This window comes from Phascolarctos cinereus, unplaced genomic scaffold (genome assembly GCF_003287225.1).
Source record: "Phascolarctos cinereus isolate Bilbo 61053 unplaced genomic scaffold, phaCin_HiC Scaffold_726;HRSCAF=1367, whole genome shotgun sequence".
NCBI classification, from domain to species: Eukaryota; Metazoa; Chordata; class Mammalia; order Diprotodontia; family Phascolarctidae; genus Phascolarctos; species Phascolarctos cinereus.
In genome coordinates, this window is record NW_027556098.1 from 343,273,607 (window position 1) to 343,291,035 (window position 17,429).

Genomic DNA, 17,429 nt, shown 5'->3' on the forward strand with positions numbered 1-17,429 from the left:
ATCACATATTCACCATCCCTGTTCTCTGTCACTGACAGGTACTGCACTCCTGTTCCCATCACAGAATTCTGATTCTGCATTCCATAAGCAATCATGAGACCCAAGATTCTAGACAATACTGTTCGCACAGGACCCATAGGAACAGTAACTCAAGACCTAAAAATGATTATGTCATGGTCCAGCCCACTAGTGGTTTTTATATATGTAAAACCTGCCTTTGGTCCAGCATGTTAAGCGCTCCTTCTTGGGGGTGGGGGTTCAATTTGCAAACTTTGTTTTCCTCACTCTGAAATTAATTAAACTTTTGTTTGTGTCCTGACTCTCCTGTCTCTAGCCTGCTCTGTTTTGGCTCCAGGTTAGAGGCTGGTTCTGGTCTGGTTGACATTAACTGGTGTCAGAAGTGGGACTGGACATAGAACAGGGCCAAATGGATCTTCTGGTACCCGTGGGAGTAAACTAGGTGCCACTGGAGAGTTATTTTTCTAGAGTCTTACCAACCTCGTCCCGCCCCCACCCCCAGCCTGCAGTCTGGTGAGTCTTCTGTCCTTTGTTCCTGCTCCAATCCAGCTCAGCCTGGGATTGAGCTTGGCTTTCTTTATGAGGAAAACTCCAGGGCCCCTTTCTGGACCACTCTGGTGAGGTACACCTCTGAACCGCAGGATCTTTTTTTCTGATCTGTGTGCCTCAGTAAAATGCCTGTCTGGCTATGTACTGCATCCTCTTCTTTTTTTCTCACTTAAACTGATAAAATCATGTCTAGCTATGGACTATGTGCTCTGCTTCTTTTTTTATTTGTATCTGTCTTGTCTGTGTCTTTTTAAAATGCAGAATGTCTGTGTCGTGTTTGTCCTGTGAGCTAGATTCTGTTACCTTGAAAGATTTAAAATGCAGCCAGCCAGAAAAAAACTTCCTAAGGGCTGCAGCTAGAGTACACTGGGAAAGATTAATGAACTTTCAGTTGTCTCAGGAAGGAGGGCTAACTCCCACCTTAGGCTTTCCATAGGAGATTAGGTTATCAGAAAAGAGGAAAAGCTGATAAGACACTTTTTTCCTCCGTTATGTGGCCAAGTTGAGACTACAGAAATACAGTTAGTTGGGTGAAGGAAAAGGAGAGATGGGGAGAAAACTGGAACTCAAAATCTTATGGAACTAAATGTTGAAAACTAAAAATAAATAAATTTTAAAAAAAGAAATAACTTAGATAATCAAAGCTGTAGAACCACTAAACCCATCTTAGCAGTCGCTGGAAGTTTTGAGATTAATCATTAAGGAGTTTAGCAATGTCATTTTTAAATTGCAAGAGAGAACTCCTGAGACTTTGGGGTAATTCCAGGAACTCATCCCCTTCTGAAACATCTTAATAAGTTTTGGAGTATCACTCTATAAAATTTATTTTAAGAAAAAAATAAGGATTAAATATTGTAATAGTTTTTAAAAGTTTTAAAAGTTGAAAAGACTAATGGCATCATTGCTCCAGGTCAGTAAATGAAAGCTAGTTGGTAGAAATCCCAGAAATGAAGAGTGGGGGAAAAAATAGGTAAACAATATAGCAACCTCTTGTTAACCTCTCCTTTACTTTTCAGTTTTTATCCTATTTTGTTATACCTCATGTCTGTTAACCCCTCTCATCTCAAATCAGATTAAGAAAAGAGAATACTAGAGAACTGTAGGGAAACTTGAATTATAGTGTGCCCCACTAGCCGGGGGGTAGTAGCCACAGCAGGGCCCCACAATGGCAGTTGCCCCAGTAGCCCTGTGCCCCGGGTATCTTTCAACCCAGCCCTCTAGGACATCCTGCCCACCCTGCCCCAGCAGCTGAAAGTGGCTCCAGCCCCAGCAATACCTGCAGCTGTAGGGAGAAGTGAGAAGGTGGCCCCATGGCCAGTATTCCCTGAGCCATGCCACCTGGAACTACCACCAATGGGGAGATCCTGGCACCGGCCACCCCAGCAATATGAGGTGGTGGAGCCAGCCAGCCCCTACCCTTCTCTGTTTCAGTTGCAAAAACTTATTAGAGGTATAATTTATGGCAAGTTATTTTGCCTCTGATTGCCTCAGTTTCCTGATTTGTAAAGAGAAAAATAATAATGGTTGTTGTGATATCAACATGATATAATGATTGAAAAGTGTTTAACACAGTGACTGGCATATGCTGAGCACTACATTATTATTATTTCTCTAATTGAATGTAATTGTTTTATATCTGATAACTTCAAAGTGATTTTAAAATGCCAACAGTAATAACATCAATGGTTTTTATATGTGATAATTTGGAAATGCAATTGATGTCATCTGAAGTTTATTGTTCATGTTATTATTGTATTGTATTTCTAAATTTATGTTGTGAAATTTGAGAGACCATTGTAAAACAGAAACATTGTTAGACAAAGCGATTTTTAATCTGGATGTTGTTACATATGAATTGGGCTTTTAAAAGGATGTGAAAAAAATTGGATATTTGAAAGCTCTTGAATATTTAATGAGGTAGATTTATTTATAAAACAGGTACTACTACTACTACTACTACTAATTACATTTACCATAATAACAAATTTCCACTTGAAATCTCGGCTGTTATGAAAGTGTATAATGTGGTTTTAAAACGTAGCTTCAACATATTAATGATGAATCAACTATTAGGCATTTTCTGTATGTCTAAAGCCCCATAATATGGGCAGTCATATTTTATAAGTAAAGGATTAATGCAATGTTAACTATTAGGGAAACATGAGGAAAAATATCCAAGCTCTAATTTGAGGTTAGGGAAGTTTTGCTATTTAAGGTAAAAATTCCTGGAATTGTAAAGTTGCTGTTGTTTTGAACTCTGATTATCAGGATAATTATCTGAACTGTCATAAAGCTAATAGTAGAAAATGGCACGTGCAGAAGTCTGAGAACTGCTTAAAGGTAGATGTTAGTGCCTGGCAAAGGTTGCGACCTAGGTAGGGCACAATGCCGGTAGGATCCTCCTGACTCTATTTCCCCATTGTGCTATTTCCTTGCTGAAAAGGAAAATTCCCCACCTGGTTAATTCTAAACCTTGCCTTTATCACTCTGTGACTATACGATTGGATGTCAAATACAACTCATGCCAGGAATCAAACAGGAGTTTAGGGAATTTTTTTTTTCCAACAGAGCTAAGGCAGTTTTTTCCCTCTGTTATGATATAATTATATTCCTCTTTTTCCTTTTATAACAAATTTCTATAATCAAGAAGTTTTGTAAGCACAACACTAAATCTATTAAATTGATACTGGAACATCTCTGAGTTATTATAATAGGATTCAAGTATGAACATCTCATAATTTTAACTTAGGGATTATATCCTCCAAAGCAGGAAATGATTTGACAAGGTAATAAGACAAAGATGTAATATAAAAGTTTTTTTAAATTAATTGGAATAGTAAATTGAGAAAAGCAACAGGATTAATGTTTTCTCTAAGAACTATACACAAATGTATATGATTGGCTTCCAAATTTATCTATCATGGAAATTCAGGCTTTGAGTATGTTTTGGTAATAAGTTCTAAGGATTTATTAAAGATTAATTGGATTTTACACATAAATTATATTGATAATAGAACAGAACAGATAATAAAGTATCTGTCTGATAATTTTAAAAGGCAGAAGAACACGCCATAAATGAGCTTCCTAAGAAAAAAGCGCTAGAACCAGACAGATTTACAAATGAATTCTATCAAACATTATGTCAAGTACAGGATTTGGGTAAAGATAGAGACAGCAAATAACATATAAACAGAAATGCTCTGAAGTTTCAAAACTGGAGAACCAAATTTAGGTGACTGTATTAGATTAGGTCAGAACTTCTAGATTTGGAACCAGAAAAACAAAGCCCATTTTTGAGTAAGAACAAAGAATAAAACATATTATCCAAGAAAAGGTATCTAGGGACCAGATAACCACATGAAACATCTGGGACTATCTTTTTTATCCTTCTTGTTCCCCTAACCAACTGTTCCTGCCTGCTTAGCTCCAGCCTCTGCAGGTCAGGAGGCTCTTACTTGCTCTGTTCTGGCTTTGGCCTCCTCTGCAGGCTAAAAGAGTGTTTGGTTAGTTTGTGCCTCTGTTAGATGGGACTTGATATTAATGTTTAAGTTTTCTTGGTTACCTTATTGACATGTAAATTTCCCTTCTCAGAACCAGTCCATTGTGAGCCCTCTAAGTAATGTGATCTCTACCTGATTTTATGTAATTATGTAATTATGGGAATTGTGAGAAAAACTTTATTGCACTGTTTAAACTTGGATCACCTGAAGTAAGCCCCTGCTCCTCAGTGGATGGACCCACAAGCCACCAACATCCAGATGAGACAGCTGTCCCAAGATTCCAGACTATGGACTGAATCTACTGTCTTAATTTTTTCTCTCCCCTTTTGTTATGTGCCCAACTACTAAGACCCTGATTCAAGTGTGTGTTGGCATTTTCTCATTATGACATTCTTGCCCTCCTGCCCTTTAGCAATAAATTACCTGGGACACACTTCCCCAAAAGGTCTCAAAAGGAACCAAACCTCCTGGGCAATATCCCATGGCATATACCTGCCTCGCCTTTATTGACCATAAGGGTAGCAGTTCTTTCAGACCCCCTCCCTTTGGCCAAAAGGGGGAAAGGTCAAAATATTTTGGAGATACCTAGTTTTGCAGAGCTAAGGCCTAGCAAGCAGGCTGTGACCTGAGATCAGAACAACAATAATCCCTTGCGCTCTGGCAAAGTATATTGCTTGGACCAGCACCAGGTGTTCACCGAGAGATTTAGCAACCCTATTTCCCAGTGCCATCCATCACATATTCACCATCCCTGTTCTCTGTCACTGACAGGTACTGCACTCCTGTTCCCACTACAGAATTGATTCTGCACTCCATAAGCAATCACAAGACCCAAGACTTGAGACAATACTGTTCACACAGGACCCATGTGAACAGTAACTCAAGACCTAAAAATGATTATGTCATGGTCCAGCCCACTAGTGGTTTTTATATATGTAAAACCTGCCTTTGGTCCAGCATGTTAAGCCCTCCTTCTTGGGGATCGGGGAGGGGGCGGTTTCAATTTGCAAACTTTGTTTTCCTCACTCTAAAATTAATTAAACTTTTGTTTGTGTCCTGACTCTCCCGTCTCTAGCCTGCTCTGTTTTGGCATCCCCAGGTTAGAGGCTGACTCTGGTCTAGTCTATACCTTATTAGATGTTTGACCCTGTCAAGTTATTTGACTTATTACAGCCTCAGTCCCCTCATCTGGAAAAGGGGGATAAAAGTAGCATTTACTTCACAATCAAATGTGATAATATATGCAAAACATTTTGCAAACCTTAAAGAGCTCCATAAATGTTATCTATTTTTCTAAGAGGTTTCAAGACATTATTTCAAGTATTCTCTTGCTGTTTACAATATCAATTTACTTCTTGAAACTTTTCTTTATAGATATTACAAAGATGAATTTTAGTTAGGCCCCAAATTATAAATTATTAGTCATTCCTAATCAGCAGAGTTCCTAAAGATTCAATAGTTTATATTGCCAGGTTATTCTCATAATTAAAATATGATCTGACAACTAGCAGCAAACAGATGCCTTAGCTTAGTCATGTGTTTCTAAAAAGAGGGAGTACATCTGTCCTCTTGTCACCTAATAGATGGGCAGAGGAGAAGGCATGTTAGTTAAGTAGTTTTCCCTGAGAACTGGTAATGATAACCAAGCTGCTTGTACATCTCCTATTAGGTCACAAGCCAGAAGGCAAATGTAGCTCAACAGTTTACTTTCATGCCTTGAGCACTCTGGGCCTATGCCTAGAATTTTAAATGCAGTAGCTGGCTGCTGTCTTCCAGAAGATGATATTTTATTCAGAAAGCACCAGTAAAGACAGGAAAGTGTCTCAGAGGTACGTTGATACTCCTGCGCCCTGTGCTACTATTAAAATACTCATTTAAAATTTAATATTTTGTCACATGGTCCTTTACTGTCCAGAACAAGTGGCTAAAATATCCTTATGTGATTTGGTGTAGAAGCTACTATAGTTGATTCACTGTTTGAGAAAGGAAAAAAAAATCTTTGTAAAGGCGGATTAGTTGCTACTGCACATTAAAAAAGAGAAAAATTATTCAATCCATTATGAGCAAACCCCAGAATAGTGTTGGTAGATAAATTTATATATTCATCTAGTTAAAAAGACATACATAGTTATAAAAATGTACCAGAAAAAAATATTAAGCTACCTTATCATGAAAACTGTTAAACATTTCATGCAATGATTAGTATGGAACTGAAAGGCAGATAATATTATTCATACTTAAAATATGCTTCACAGAAATTATTTTATTTTAAATTAATTTTTCAAGCACTGAACTATGATAAGAAATGAACTCTCTCAATTCTAGAACAGTGTGCTTGTCACTAATCAGTACTTAAGCATTCAGTTACCATAACAACATAATACAATCTTTATCATTACCATAAATCTAACAGTTCTAAAAATAGTTTATTTCAACATTCAGTTTCTGTGATTTGAAAAATAGAGCTTTATTATAGAATCACAGCTAAGAGGGCAACTTAATGCTAATGAGAAGGAAATAAAGAAGTCAAAAGACTGGTTCAAATCTAGGCTCTGCCATTTACTTTTTGTGAGTCTTTGGGCAAGTCACCTGGGCCTCAGTTTCTTTATCTGTAAAATGAAGACAGACTAAATTATATCTTAAAGTCTCTTCCAGTGCTCAATTCTATGCTAAATGACCAACAACTACAAAATTATCTGAGAGGGATGTCAAAAGTGATGCTAAAGTCCTATCCATGGGCAAGAATATTCTCTAAAACATTCCTGATGGTTAGTATGTAGCCTCTAAAATTTTAAGCCATAGAGTACTCATTACTTTATGAAGCAGCCTACGAATATTAAATGGTCTGTTTACTAAGTCCTTGGTTACAGAAAATGCATTTATTCCTTTTTACTGTCAATATAAAAATGATCACACTGGATTAAACCAGCAGTTCATTCAGCCCAATCTTTCATCTTTTTTAGTGAGCAAGGGGATATTTTTTGGGAGACTTACCAAATGCCTTCTATAATATAAACTTCAAAAGTTAAGATCATATTCTGAACATCTCTTATTTCCCTTTATACCACATGATGTGAGAAGAAAAGAAAGCAAAAGAGAGTCCCTGATGGAATCAGGGACAAACTCGGTATTCTGGCTGCAAACAAAGACCTTAGAGACTTCATCCACTCACACAAAAGTGAGGGCATAAGATGCGTCAAGAATGCAAAGGTTTTGCCTAAGGATCTGGAGTCACAATCTTGTTCACTAGCATTACTTTGGATAAGCTAGTTTGCTCTTCCTTTTCTTTGCTGGCCTTTGCTGACTCTGGACTTTACTTGCCTACTTGGATCCACAGACTTTCTGGACTTTTGACTTGGCTCTTCTACACGAACCCATAGTACCCACCAGGTCTTTACTGGATCACATAGACTTTAGAATCTAAAGTTTAGATATTGCTTCCCTGCCTGAATTTGTAGTATTCATTTGTTCTTCTAAATAGCCTGACCTCAACCCACTGTCATGTCAAGTTAAACCAATAATCACTAAGCACTTACTATGTACCTAAGCGCTAAGAGCACTCTCTCTCTCTCTCTCTCTCTCTCTCTCTCTCTCTCTCTCTCTCTCTCTCTCTCTCTCTCACTAATAGTGGTAGAGAGCAAGAAAGGCTTCTTGCAGTAGGTAAGGTTTGAGCTTAGTCTTGAAGGAAGCCAGAGAATTCAAGAGAGAGAGATAAGAAGAGAAAGTATTACAGACATGGGTGAATAGGCACTAAAAGGATAAGGTGTTGGAAGATGCAATGTCACGTGTGAGCAACAAGAAGGCCTGTGTTACTGGACTGTAAAATATGTAAAAAAGAATAAATTGTAAGAAGATTGGAAAACTAAAAAGAGACCAGGTTGTGAAGCATTTTAAAAGCCAAAGATTTAAAATTTGATCCTAGAGGTAACTGGGAATCATTGGAGTTTACTAATTAGGGGAAGGACAAAGTCAGACCTACACTCATTTTGTCAACCCAGTGAAGGAAGCCTTGGAATACAGAAATATTTAAGGCAGAGAGCCCAACCAGAAGACTTGCAATATTGCAGGTGTGAGGTAATGAGGGCCTGGTTCAGCATGGCTATCAGAGGAGACAAGGGGATGCATATTAAAGATATTGTGAAGGATGAAACAACAGGACTTGCCAACAGGTTGCATATGAGAGGTGAGTGAGAATGAGGAATAAAGGATAACATCAGGATTGTGAGTTTGAGTAACAAGAGGACTGCAGTGCCCTTGACAGAAAGAGAGAATTTGGGAAGAGGGTAGAGCTTGGTCTGTCTAGAACTCATCTCCACCTCCTGCTTAACTAGATTCTCAGTACTGATACTTCTTGGCCCACTTGTTGTTTCAGGGGCACTTACACCCTCAGTAGGATGACGGGCCTCAAAGAATATGATGGAGACAGAACTACACATGAAAGGGTTATAGGATCATAAATCTAAGGCTAGAAGGGATCTGAGAAGCCATCTAGTCTAATTCTCAAATATTTGTAATATGGCTATACAATCTTTTTTCTTTAATATGGCATAGTATATTTTTAAAGGGAAAAAATATGACTATTATACAAAGATAACTGACCAGAAAGACTTGTATCAGTTTAGGGAATATATGTAATTTGATGTCTGGCATTTTCCATCCTTTCTGCTTTCATTCACAGATTCTCTGGATGGCCCATGCAAGTAGAGAGGTGGTTAAAGGTGGTTAAAGAAATGGAAAGGGTAGAAAAGGAAGAAAGTTGTAAATGAATAAATTCATCTTCCCTTGAAAACTCAGAAAGCAGGCTCAATTTCTGGTTGAAATGATAATGCAAGAATACTGGAGGAAAGGGAAACTTGCTGAGAAAGTGCATATTTCCTTTATAGAATACGTTAAATAATCTAAGTTTTCATTCTACCAAACCTGACTAAAGAGATAGTGTGGTTTAGTGGATAAAGAACTGGCCGCAATGCCAAGAAGACCTCAATTCAAGCTCTGCCTCTGACATATCTTGGCTATGTGACTGACTAGTCATTTCATCAGTCTCTCAGTGCTTGAGGTAACTTTTTAAGACTTTCAACTTCACTCCCTATGCCACTGCAATTACAAGTCCAATTCCTATGACTAACCTCACTCTACCAAATTATGGAATTTCAAAAGTCTATTTTCCCCATTTCTACTCCAATTTCTGCAACTTCGAACTATGTCTATCCTAGTTACTTAATTCTAATTGCAAGGCTTGATATGGTCAGAGAGTGTTACTATAGGGCAACCACAAAAAAAAAGATACAGGAATAATCCACAGGAATCAAACAATGCAAATAAGCATCATCCTGGAGACCAGAACTGAAAAAAGCACTCTAAAAGTTTCAAGAGCACAACATTTTTGCTGGATTTGGAGTAAAGAAGACCTAGGTTTGAATCTAACCTCAGACACTCACTAGCTATGTGACTCTGGGCAAGTTACTTAATTTCTCTAAAGACTTATTTCTGTCATCCGTAAAATGGGGATAATAAGAGTAACTATCTTACAAGGACTGTTCTGAAGATCAAATGAGATAATAAGCAAAAAGCACTTTACAAATTTTAAAGCACTACGTAAGTATGAGGTAATAATATATCTAGCATTCATAGTACACTTTAAGTCCAAATATATATATACATATACATATATATATACACACACACACACATATGCATATACATACATATATATACACACACACGTATATATTTGATCTTCAAGTAAAATATTGTTAGAAAGGAAGAGAAATAACATATATTATATGAAAATATACAAAACTAATTTTCAATTACTAGTGAATAAATAATTTAAAAATATTATTTTTCAGTTAAAATAAACTTTTCTACCTTTTGTTTAATATACTGTATAAGTAAAAAATACATTCTAAACATATAAAAATAAGGACAATAAATATTTGTTTTCAAAGTAGGAATGGTTGTTGATCATAAAAATGTACTACTAGAAAACAGAGATGTAAAAAATCCTCATTATTCTAAAATGTTTCACATATCAAAATTAACCCTGAATTTCTCAATATATTTCTAAAACGTAACTATCACATTTTCTGCTCACAGAAGCAAAAAATCAGAGGAAAATCAGAATTATCAACTAAATTTCATTCTATAATATTTTTCAAAATGGCATTTCATTTTTCTGAATATAAAGAAAAAAGGTGAGCTCATTTGAAATTTCAGAGGAATCAATATACTTAGATTTTGTTAATGCATTTTAATTTACATTATCCGTTATGATTACAGTATTTAAATATTACATTAGCAAAGTACAAGTCCACAAAACCAAGACATTCAGAATTATAAAAAGTCTTTCATGATCATTAGAAATTGTTAGTTTTAATTTATGAAATGGGGAATGTAAATGTCTTCACTAAATAATAATGGAGTAATATCTTATTTTTATAGAATACATTCATTCTAAACTCCATTTAGCAAACAAGATCCCCTTATGACATGGTTTTGAGTCTCCTCACTAACCTCATAAACCCTCTTCTGTGCCTGCATTAACTTGCTTGGTTTCTCTCACAAAATGTGATATTCTGAACTAAACAGTCCAGGTACAGTCTGACCAATGTAAAGCATTTTTCTTAGATGACAGTAACTTACAGAATTTTGGCAAAGATAGAAATTTTAGATCTGCCAAAAGCCTATCAGCATGGAACTATTTGGGCTTTAAGTCAACCTTGATGAGACCCCAGAGGTTAAGGAAAGAAATATAACCACTTAAAATGTCCCATACTATTATTAGTCTCTTTAATTTATACTTAAATATTAATCATTCTAAACAGAGGAAGAATTCATTCTAGATTGCTTAGCTAGCAAGACGAAAAATTATTCTGTTGTGTGGTTATAATAATTTAATAATTATAATCACTTTAAAATAAATTTATATAAACCAAAACTCCAAATCATTATATATGTGTGTGTGTCTTGATAAATATCACTAATCATAACAATCTTCTCCTGCTAACTAGATAAATTAAAATTAGTCATTTTAATAAACCTTCATATAAAAATTATTCAAAGTGGAATATTCTAAAATGTATTTGATTTTCCCCATTACAAATTACATCATGTTATGAGATTTTCTTATATTAATACAGTCAATGTAAAACTATAAGATAATATATTCAGCCCCTCAGTGTTCAAACATGATTTGAAATCAAACAAGTAATATCAGTATTTTGCAACTATTGTAAAATTAACTTAAAACTCTGGCATTAGGAGATAAAACATGGCTCTTTATGGGTGGTACAATGTTTTATCAGGTATAATTGAATGTAATTAATCTGTGTTTTGGCATCACAGAATCTTAAGAGTTAGAAGAGACATAACAGGTCACCTAGGACATTACCCAAGCTAATGAAAGAATACCCTTACTAGATGGATATTCAGCCACTGAATACTTCCAGTTTTTAGAAACTTTACTTATCAAGTTAGCATACTGTTGACCAGCTCTAATTCTAAGAAAATTGTTCACACTGGCTTTCTATCCTTTCACTATCCTGTCTTTTCTGGGAACATCTTGGTTTATCAATGCCTTTTTTTTTTGTAATACCCAGAAATGAACACAATAATACAGATATCCGATCAGTGCAAAGTACAGAGGTAATAATACCTTCCCTTCAGGTGGATATTTTTAATTTGTAATATATCTAAATTGTGTAACACTAAAATATTTTATAATGAGGCTCTACAGTGGAGATTCAGATTCACACAACCAAAACAATCTATAAAATACCATATTTGAGAGTATTCCAGTATGAATATATGATTTAATTGATTTCTGTCAAAATTCATTCCATTCCATTCCAATCTGCTCATGCATGAGAGCCTGGAACCATGGCATCAGCAATAATCTTTCTTTCTTTCCTTCCTTCCTTCTTTCTCTCTTCTTGCAGTTCAACCCAAGCTAACAGAAGGCTGACTGGTACAGTGGAATGACCATCTTTTTGTAGCATGGTTCAATTCCCAGCCCCCTTACTACATTTATAATTACAGACAACTGACTTAACCTTTCTGAATCTCAGTTTCCTCATTTATAAACTGAAAGGTGATTGAATTAGATAACCCCTAATGTTACTTATAGCTCTAAATCTACAATAAAAAATTAAATCTCATTCTACAGCATCTATAATGTTAAATTTCTGACAGTTTTAGTAGAAATTATGATGAAGTATATATTAATTTGGGCCTAATTTATATTTTAATGTTTACTACTTTTTTAAAGTATAAAATACTTACTTTACTGTGGCACTTAGAAGGAAATTCAGCTGTGGCATTAACAAGTTATCTGGGGCAGATAGATAGCGATCAAACTGAACCTGAAAAGAGAAGAAAGAAGATAAGTTATAAGGCGTACCTCCTTTGAAATGCTCCAAACATAGATATTTCTTTTAAGGAATTAAATTTAGAAACAAAATCCCCCCAATCTGAATAAGTCATCTTTTTCTTATGATAAAAATCTCTCAGTTTTTATTATATTTGTTTGAATTCCTATCACTATCAGAAAATTAACAAAAAAACCCACCTCAATTCATTTTAAAAAATATTTTATTTTCCTCCAATTTTATACATGTAATATTTTACATATTTTTTTTAAAGTTTTGAGTTCCAAATTCTATTCTTCCCTTATTCCTCTCTCGTCTCTCTGAGACAGTATGCAATCTATTATAGGTTATACATGTGCAATCATGTAAAACATTTCTATATCAGTCATTTTGTGCAAGAAAACTCAAGAAAGAAAAAAGAAAAGAAAGAAAGATATAAGGAAGGAAGGGAAAAGCAGTATGCTTCAGTCTGTATTCAGAGTCCATCAGTACTTTCTATGGAGGCAGATAACACTTGTCATCATGAATCCTTTGGGACTGTCCTGGATCACTATATTGCTGAGAATAGCTGTTAACCACAGATGTTCATTGTACAGTATCGCTATTCCTGTGTACAATATTCTTCTGGTTCTGCTCACTTCATGTTAAGTCTGTCCAAGTTTTTCTGAAATCTTCCTGTTTGCCATTTCTTGTAACACAATAATATTACATTAAAATATTATACCACAACTTATTCAGGTACTCCCCAGTTGATGGGCATCCCCTCAATTTCCAATTCTTAGCCACCACAGAAAGAACTGCTATAAATATTTTCGTACAAACACGTTCTTCTTCTCCCCTCCCCCTTTTTAAAGAATTATCTTTGGGATACAGACCTCGTTGTGGTATTGTTGGATCAAGTTTTATAGCCCTATGGGCATAGCTCCAAATTGCTCTCCAGAACGGTTGATCAGTTCACAATTCCACCAACAGTGTATTAGTGTCCCAGTTTTCCCACATCCCCTCCAACATTTACATATATATTTTTTTCATATTAGCCAATCTGATGGGTAAGAGGTGGTACCACAGAATTGGTTTAATCTGCATTTCTCTAATCAATAGTGATTTAGAGCATTTTTTCATTTTTGATTTCTTTGAAAACTGCCTGTTCATACTGTTTGACCATTTATCAACTGGGAAATGACTTGTACTCTTATAAATTTGACTCAGTTCTCTATATATTTGAGAAACAAAGCCTTTATCAGAGATATTTGCTAAAAAATTATTTCTTTTCCTAGTTTTATTTTCAGTTTCATGCCCAATTTATTGATCTGCCTTTCTCTATTTTATTGATGCAAGCATTTAGAGATATAAATTTTCCCCTAAGAACTGCTTTGGCTGCGTCCTACAAATTTTGATATGTTGTCTAATTGTCATTTTCTTTAATGAAATTGACCCACTTATTCTTCAGGACAAGATCATCTAGTTTCCAATTAAATTTTAACCTATCACTCCACTGCCCTTTATGGAATGTGATTTTTATTGCATTATGATCTAAAAAGGATGCATTTAGTATTTCTACTTTTCTGCATTTGGTTGTGAGGTTTTTATACCCTAATATATAGTCAATTTTTGTGTAGGTGCCATATACAGCTTAGGAAAAGGTATATTCCTTTCTATTCCCATTCAATTTTCTCCAGAGAGCTATTATACCCAACTTTTCTAGAATTCTATTTACCTCCTTAATTTCTTTCTTGTTTATTTTGTGGTTAGATTTATCTAGTGCTGAGAGGGGAATGCTGAGATCTGCCACTAGTATAGTTTTATTGTCTACTTCTTCCTGTAACTCCTTTAACTTTTCCTTTAAAAATTTAGATATATCATTTGATGCATATATATTTAGTATTGACATTACTTCATTGTCTGTGATATGTTTTATTTAATTTTTTATTATGCTTATTTTAAATTTTTAATAGTATTTTATTTTTTCCAATTATACATAAAGACTATTTTCAACATTTGTTTTTTTAAAGATTTCGAGTTGCAAATTTTTCTCTCTCTCTTCCTCTCTCCCTAAGATGGCAAGCAATCTGATACAGGTTATACATGTGCACTAATGTAAAACATATTTCCATATCATACATGTTGTAAAATAAGAAACAGGATCAAAAGAAAAAAAACCCCACAAACTATGCCTCCTGCCCTCCCCAAGTGAAAATAGTATGCTTCCATTTGCATTTAGACTGTCAGTTCTTTCTCTGGATTTTCTATCATGAGTCTTTTGGAATTGTCTTGGATCACTGTATTGCTGAGCACAGCTATGTCACTCACAGTTCTTCATCACACAATATTGCTGTTGCTGTGTTCAGTGTTTTCCTGCTTCTGCTCACTTCACTAAGCATCATTTCATGTAAGTTTTTTCCAGGTTTTTCTGAAGTCTGCCTGCTCATAATTTCTTATAGCACAATAGTATTCTGTTACATTCATATACCATAACTTGTTTAGCCATTCCCCAACTGATGGGTTACCCCCCTCAATTTCTAATTCTTTGCCATCACAAAATGAGCTGCTATAAATAGTTTTGTAGATGTAGGTCCTTTTCCCTTTTCTTTGTTCTCTTGGGGATACAGCCCTAGAAGTCATATTGCTGGACCAAAGGGTATGTACAATTTTATAGGCCTTTAGGCACAGTTCCAAATTGTTCTCCAAAATAGTTGGATAAGTGCACAACTCCACCAACAATGCATTACTGTTCCGATTTTTCCACATTTTCTCCAACATTTATCATTTTTCTGTTTTGTCATGTTAGCCAATCTGATAGGTGACGTGGTACCTCAGAGTCACTTTGATTTTCATTTCTCTAATCAATCAAATATACAGTTTTCCTTGATAATTTCTTGAAATATGATGTCCAGCCCCCCCCCCCCTTTTTAAAGTCATGGCTTTTGTCTTGTCCAATAATTCTTAAATTATCTCTCCTGGATCTATTTTCCAGGTCAGTTGTTTTTCCAATGAGAAATTTCACATTTTCTTCTATTTTTAAAAATTCTCTTGATTTGATCATTTCTTGTTGTCTCATGGAATCTTTAGTTTCCACTTGCTCAATTCTTATTTTTAAGGAATTACTTTCTTCAGTGAGCTTTTGTACCTCCTTTTCCATTTGAGTTGTTTCTTTCAGGGAATTTTGTATATCTTTTCTCATTTTTTGTGTTTCCTTTAGCAAGCTACTGAAATAATTTTTTAATTTGCCTGTGTTACTCTAATTTCTTTTCCCAATTTTTCTTCTACTCCTAATCTTATTTGATTTTTAAAACCCTTTTAAAGTTCTTCCAGTTCTTTTTTGGGCCTGAGACCAATTTACATTTTTTGTTGAAGCTCTGCATAACCACTGTGACACTGTTGTCTTATTCTAAGCTTATTCCTTGATCCTTACTGTCACCACACTGACTTTCTATAGTCAAGTTAATTTTTTTGTCCTTTGCTCATTTTTTCTGCCTATTTTGTGACTTTGTACTTTTATCCAAGAGCTGGGCTCTGCTCCTACACTGTCCCAAGCTTCTTGTGCCAGGCCTTGGGATTTTATTGCTGGCTTATTCCATGGATTTGGCTTTGCTGTTGGCTTGCTCTATGAGCAGAGCCTTATTGCTGGTCTACTTCAGGGGGCGTCACTTTGCTGCTGTCCAGCAAGGAGGTAGGGTCTTGTTGATGGCCAGCACTAGGGGTGGGGCCTTGCTAGTGGCCTGCCCTGGGGGTGGGGCCTCAGCACAAGGCTGCTAGTTTGCAGGGGGTCAAGGCCTCAGTAGTGGGTTGCCCTAGGGCTCTTAGCCTGGCCCCCTGGGGTGCAGCCTTCTACTCCCCTCCCACCCAGTGAGACAGACCTTTCCTGCTGAGTTGGTAAGTTGCTTCCCCCTTCCTAAATTGGTTCTGAGGAGGTTTGCAAAGTTGTTTAGAGGAGAATTCGGAAGGGCTCTGGGGAGTTCCTTCCTTACTCTGTCATCTTGGCACTGCCCAATTCATTTTAATCATCAGTTTCAATCTCTTTCTCCTTACTCCATACTACCCCTACTCATACTCTTCCCCCCAACAATTTTTTTTTTTAGGCAATTGGGGTTAAGTGACTTGCCCAGGGTCACACAGCTAGTAAGTGTCAAGTGTTTTGGTCTGAGGCCAGATTTGAACTCAGGGACTCCTGACTTCAGGGCCGGTGCTCTATCCACTGCACCACCTAGCCGCCCCAACAAATATTTCTTTAGTGCAATTAAACAAGAAACAAAATTGTTGGGCTTCAGCTCTATCTTCTCCACTTTATAAATGATCTGTTCAATTCAATAAACATTTTATCTTACTTTTATTGATATTGTATGTTTTCCTATCACATTCATTTTGAATTTATGTTTCTACTATGCCTTACACCAAACATTAAAAAATAAAGAAGAAAAAAAAGCAATTCAGCAAAGTCAACCAACATTATCAGTGGTGGTTCCCCAACTTAACAGAAGTATTTTCTCAAATCTTCTTTGGATACAAACGTGGTCAAGTATAATTAGAAAAAGTTCAGTTTTTTCTGCTTCGAATTACATTTTTGTGGTAGTTATTGTGTATATATTGCTTTCCCAATTATGCTTACTTCAATATGCATGAGTTTATATGTCTTCCAATGTTTCTCCAAATTATTATATTTATCACTTCTTATACTATAGTAATACTCCATTTCATTCATGTATCACAATGTTTTTATTATTTCCCAATCAACAGGAAACTGGTTCCAGTTCTTTGAGGTCACAGCAAGATCTGCTCTAGGTGTCTTGATTTATAGAGTTTCATGGACTTTTCTTTCAGGCTTTTACCTCTGTGGAGGACATGTCTTAATAATGGGATCTCTGGGTCAAAGAGTATAGATATTTAGCTAACTAAATCCAAATTGTTTTCCAGAAAGGTTGGACCAATTTACAGCTCCAATAACAGTACATTAGTGTACTTGTCTTACCCTAGTCTCTTACACATTGACTATTACCAT

General features: G+C 35.7%; 1 protein-coding gene and 1 long non-coding RNA gene across 2 annotated transcripts in view; one reads left to right on the forward strand and one right to left on the reverse strand.

Annotated features, from left to right (window-relative positions):
* The window catches only part of LOC110196627 (uncharacterized), a 36,913-nt gene extending 31,786 nt beyond the window's left edge, over positions 1-5,127 (forward strand). The window contains exon 3 of the long non-coding RNA XR_002321274.2: positions 4,839-5,127. This is a non-coding gene — a long non-coding RNA (uncharacterized LOC110196627). The remainder of the gene's footprint in view (positions 1-4,838) is intronic.
* Positions 1-17,429, reverse strand: part of COG6 (component of oligomeric golgi complex 6) — a 144,265-nt gene that overhangs the window by 5,213 nt on the left and 121,623 nt on the right. Inside the window, exon 18 of the mRNA XM_020969969.2 lies at positions 12,348-12,427. Within this exon, the coding sequence (XP_020825628.1) occupies positions 12,348-12,427 (80 nt within the window). The remainder of the gene's footprint in view (positions 1-12,347; positions 12,428-17,429) is intronic.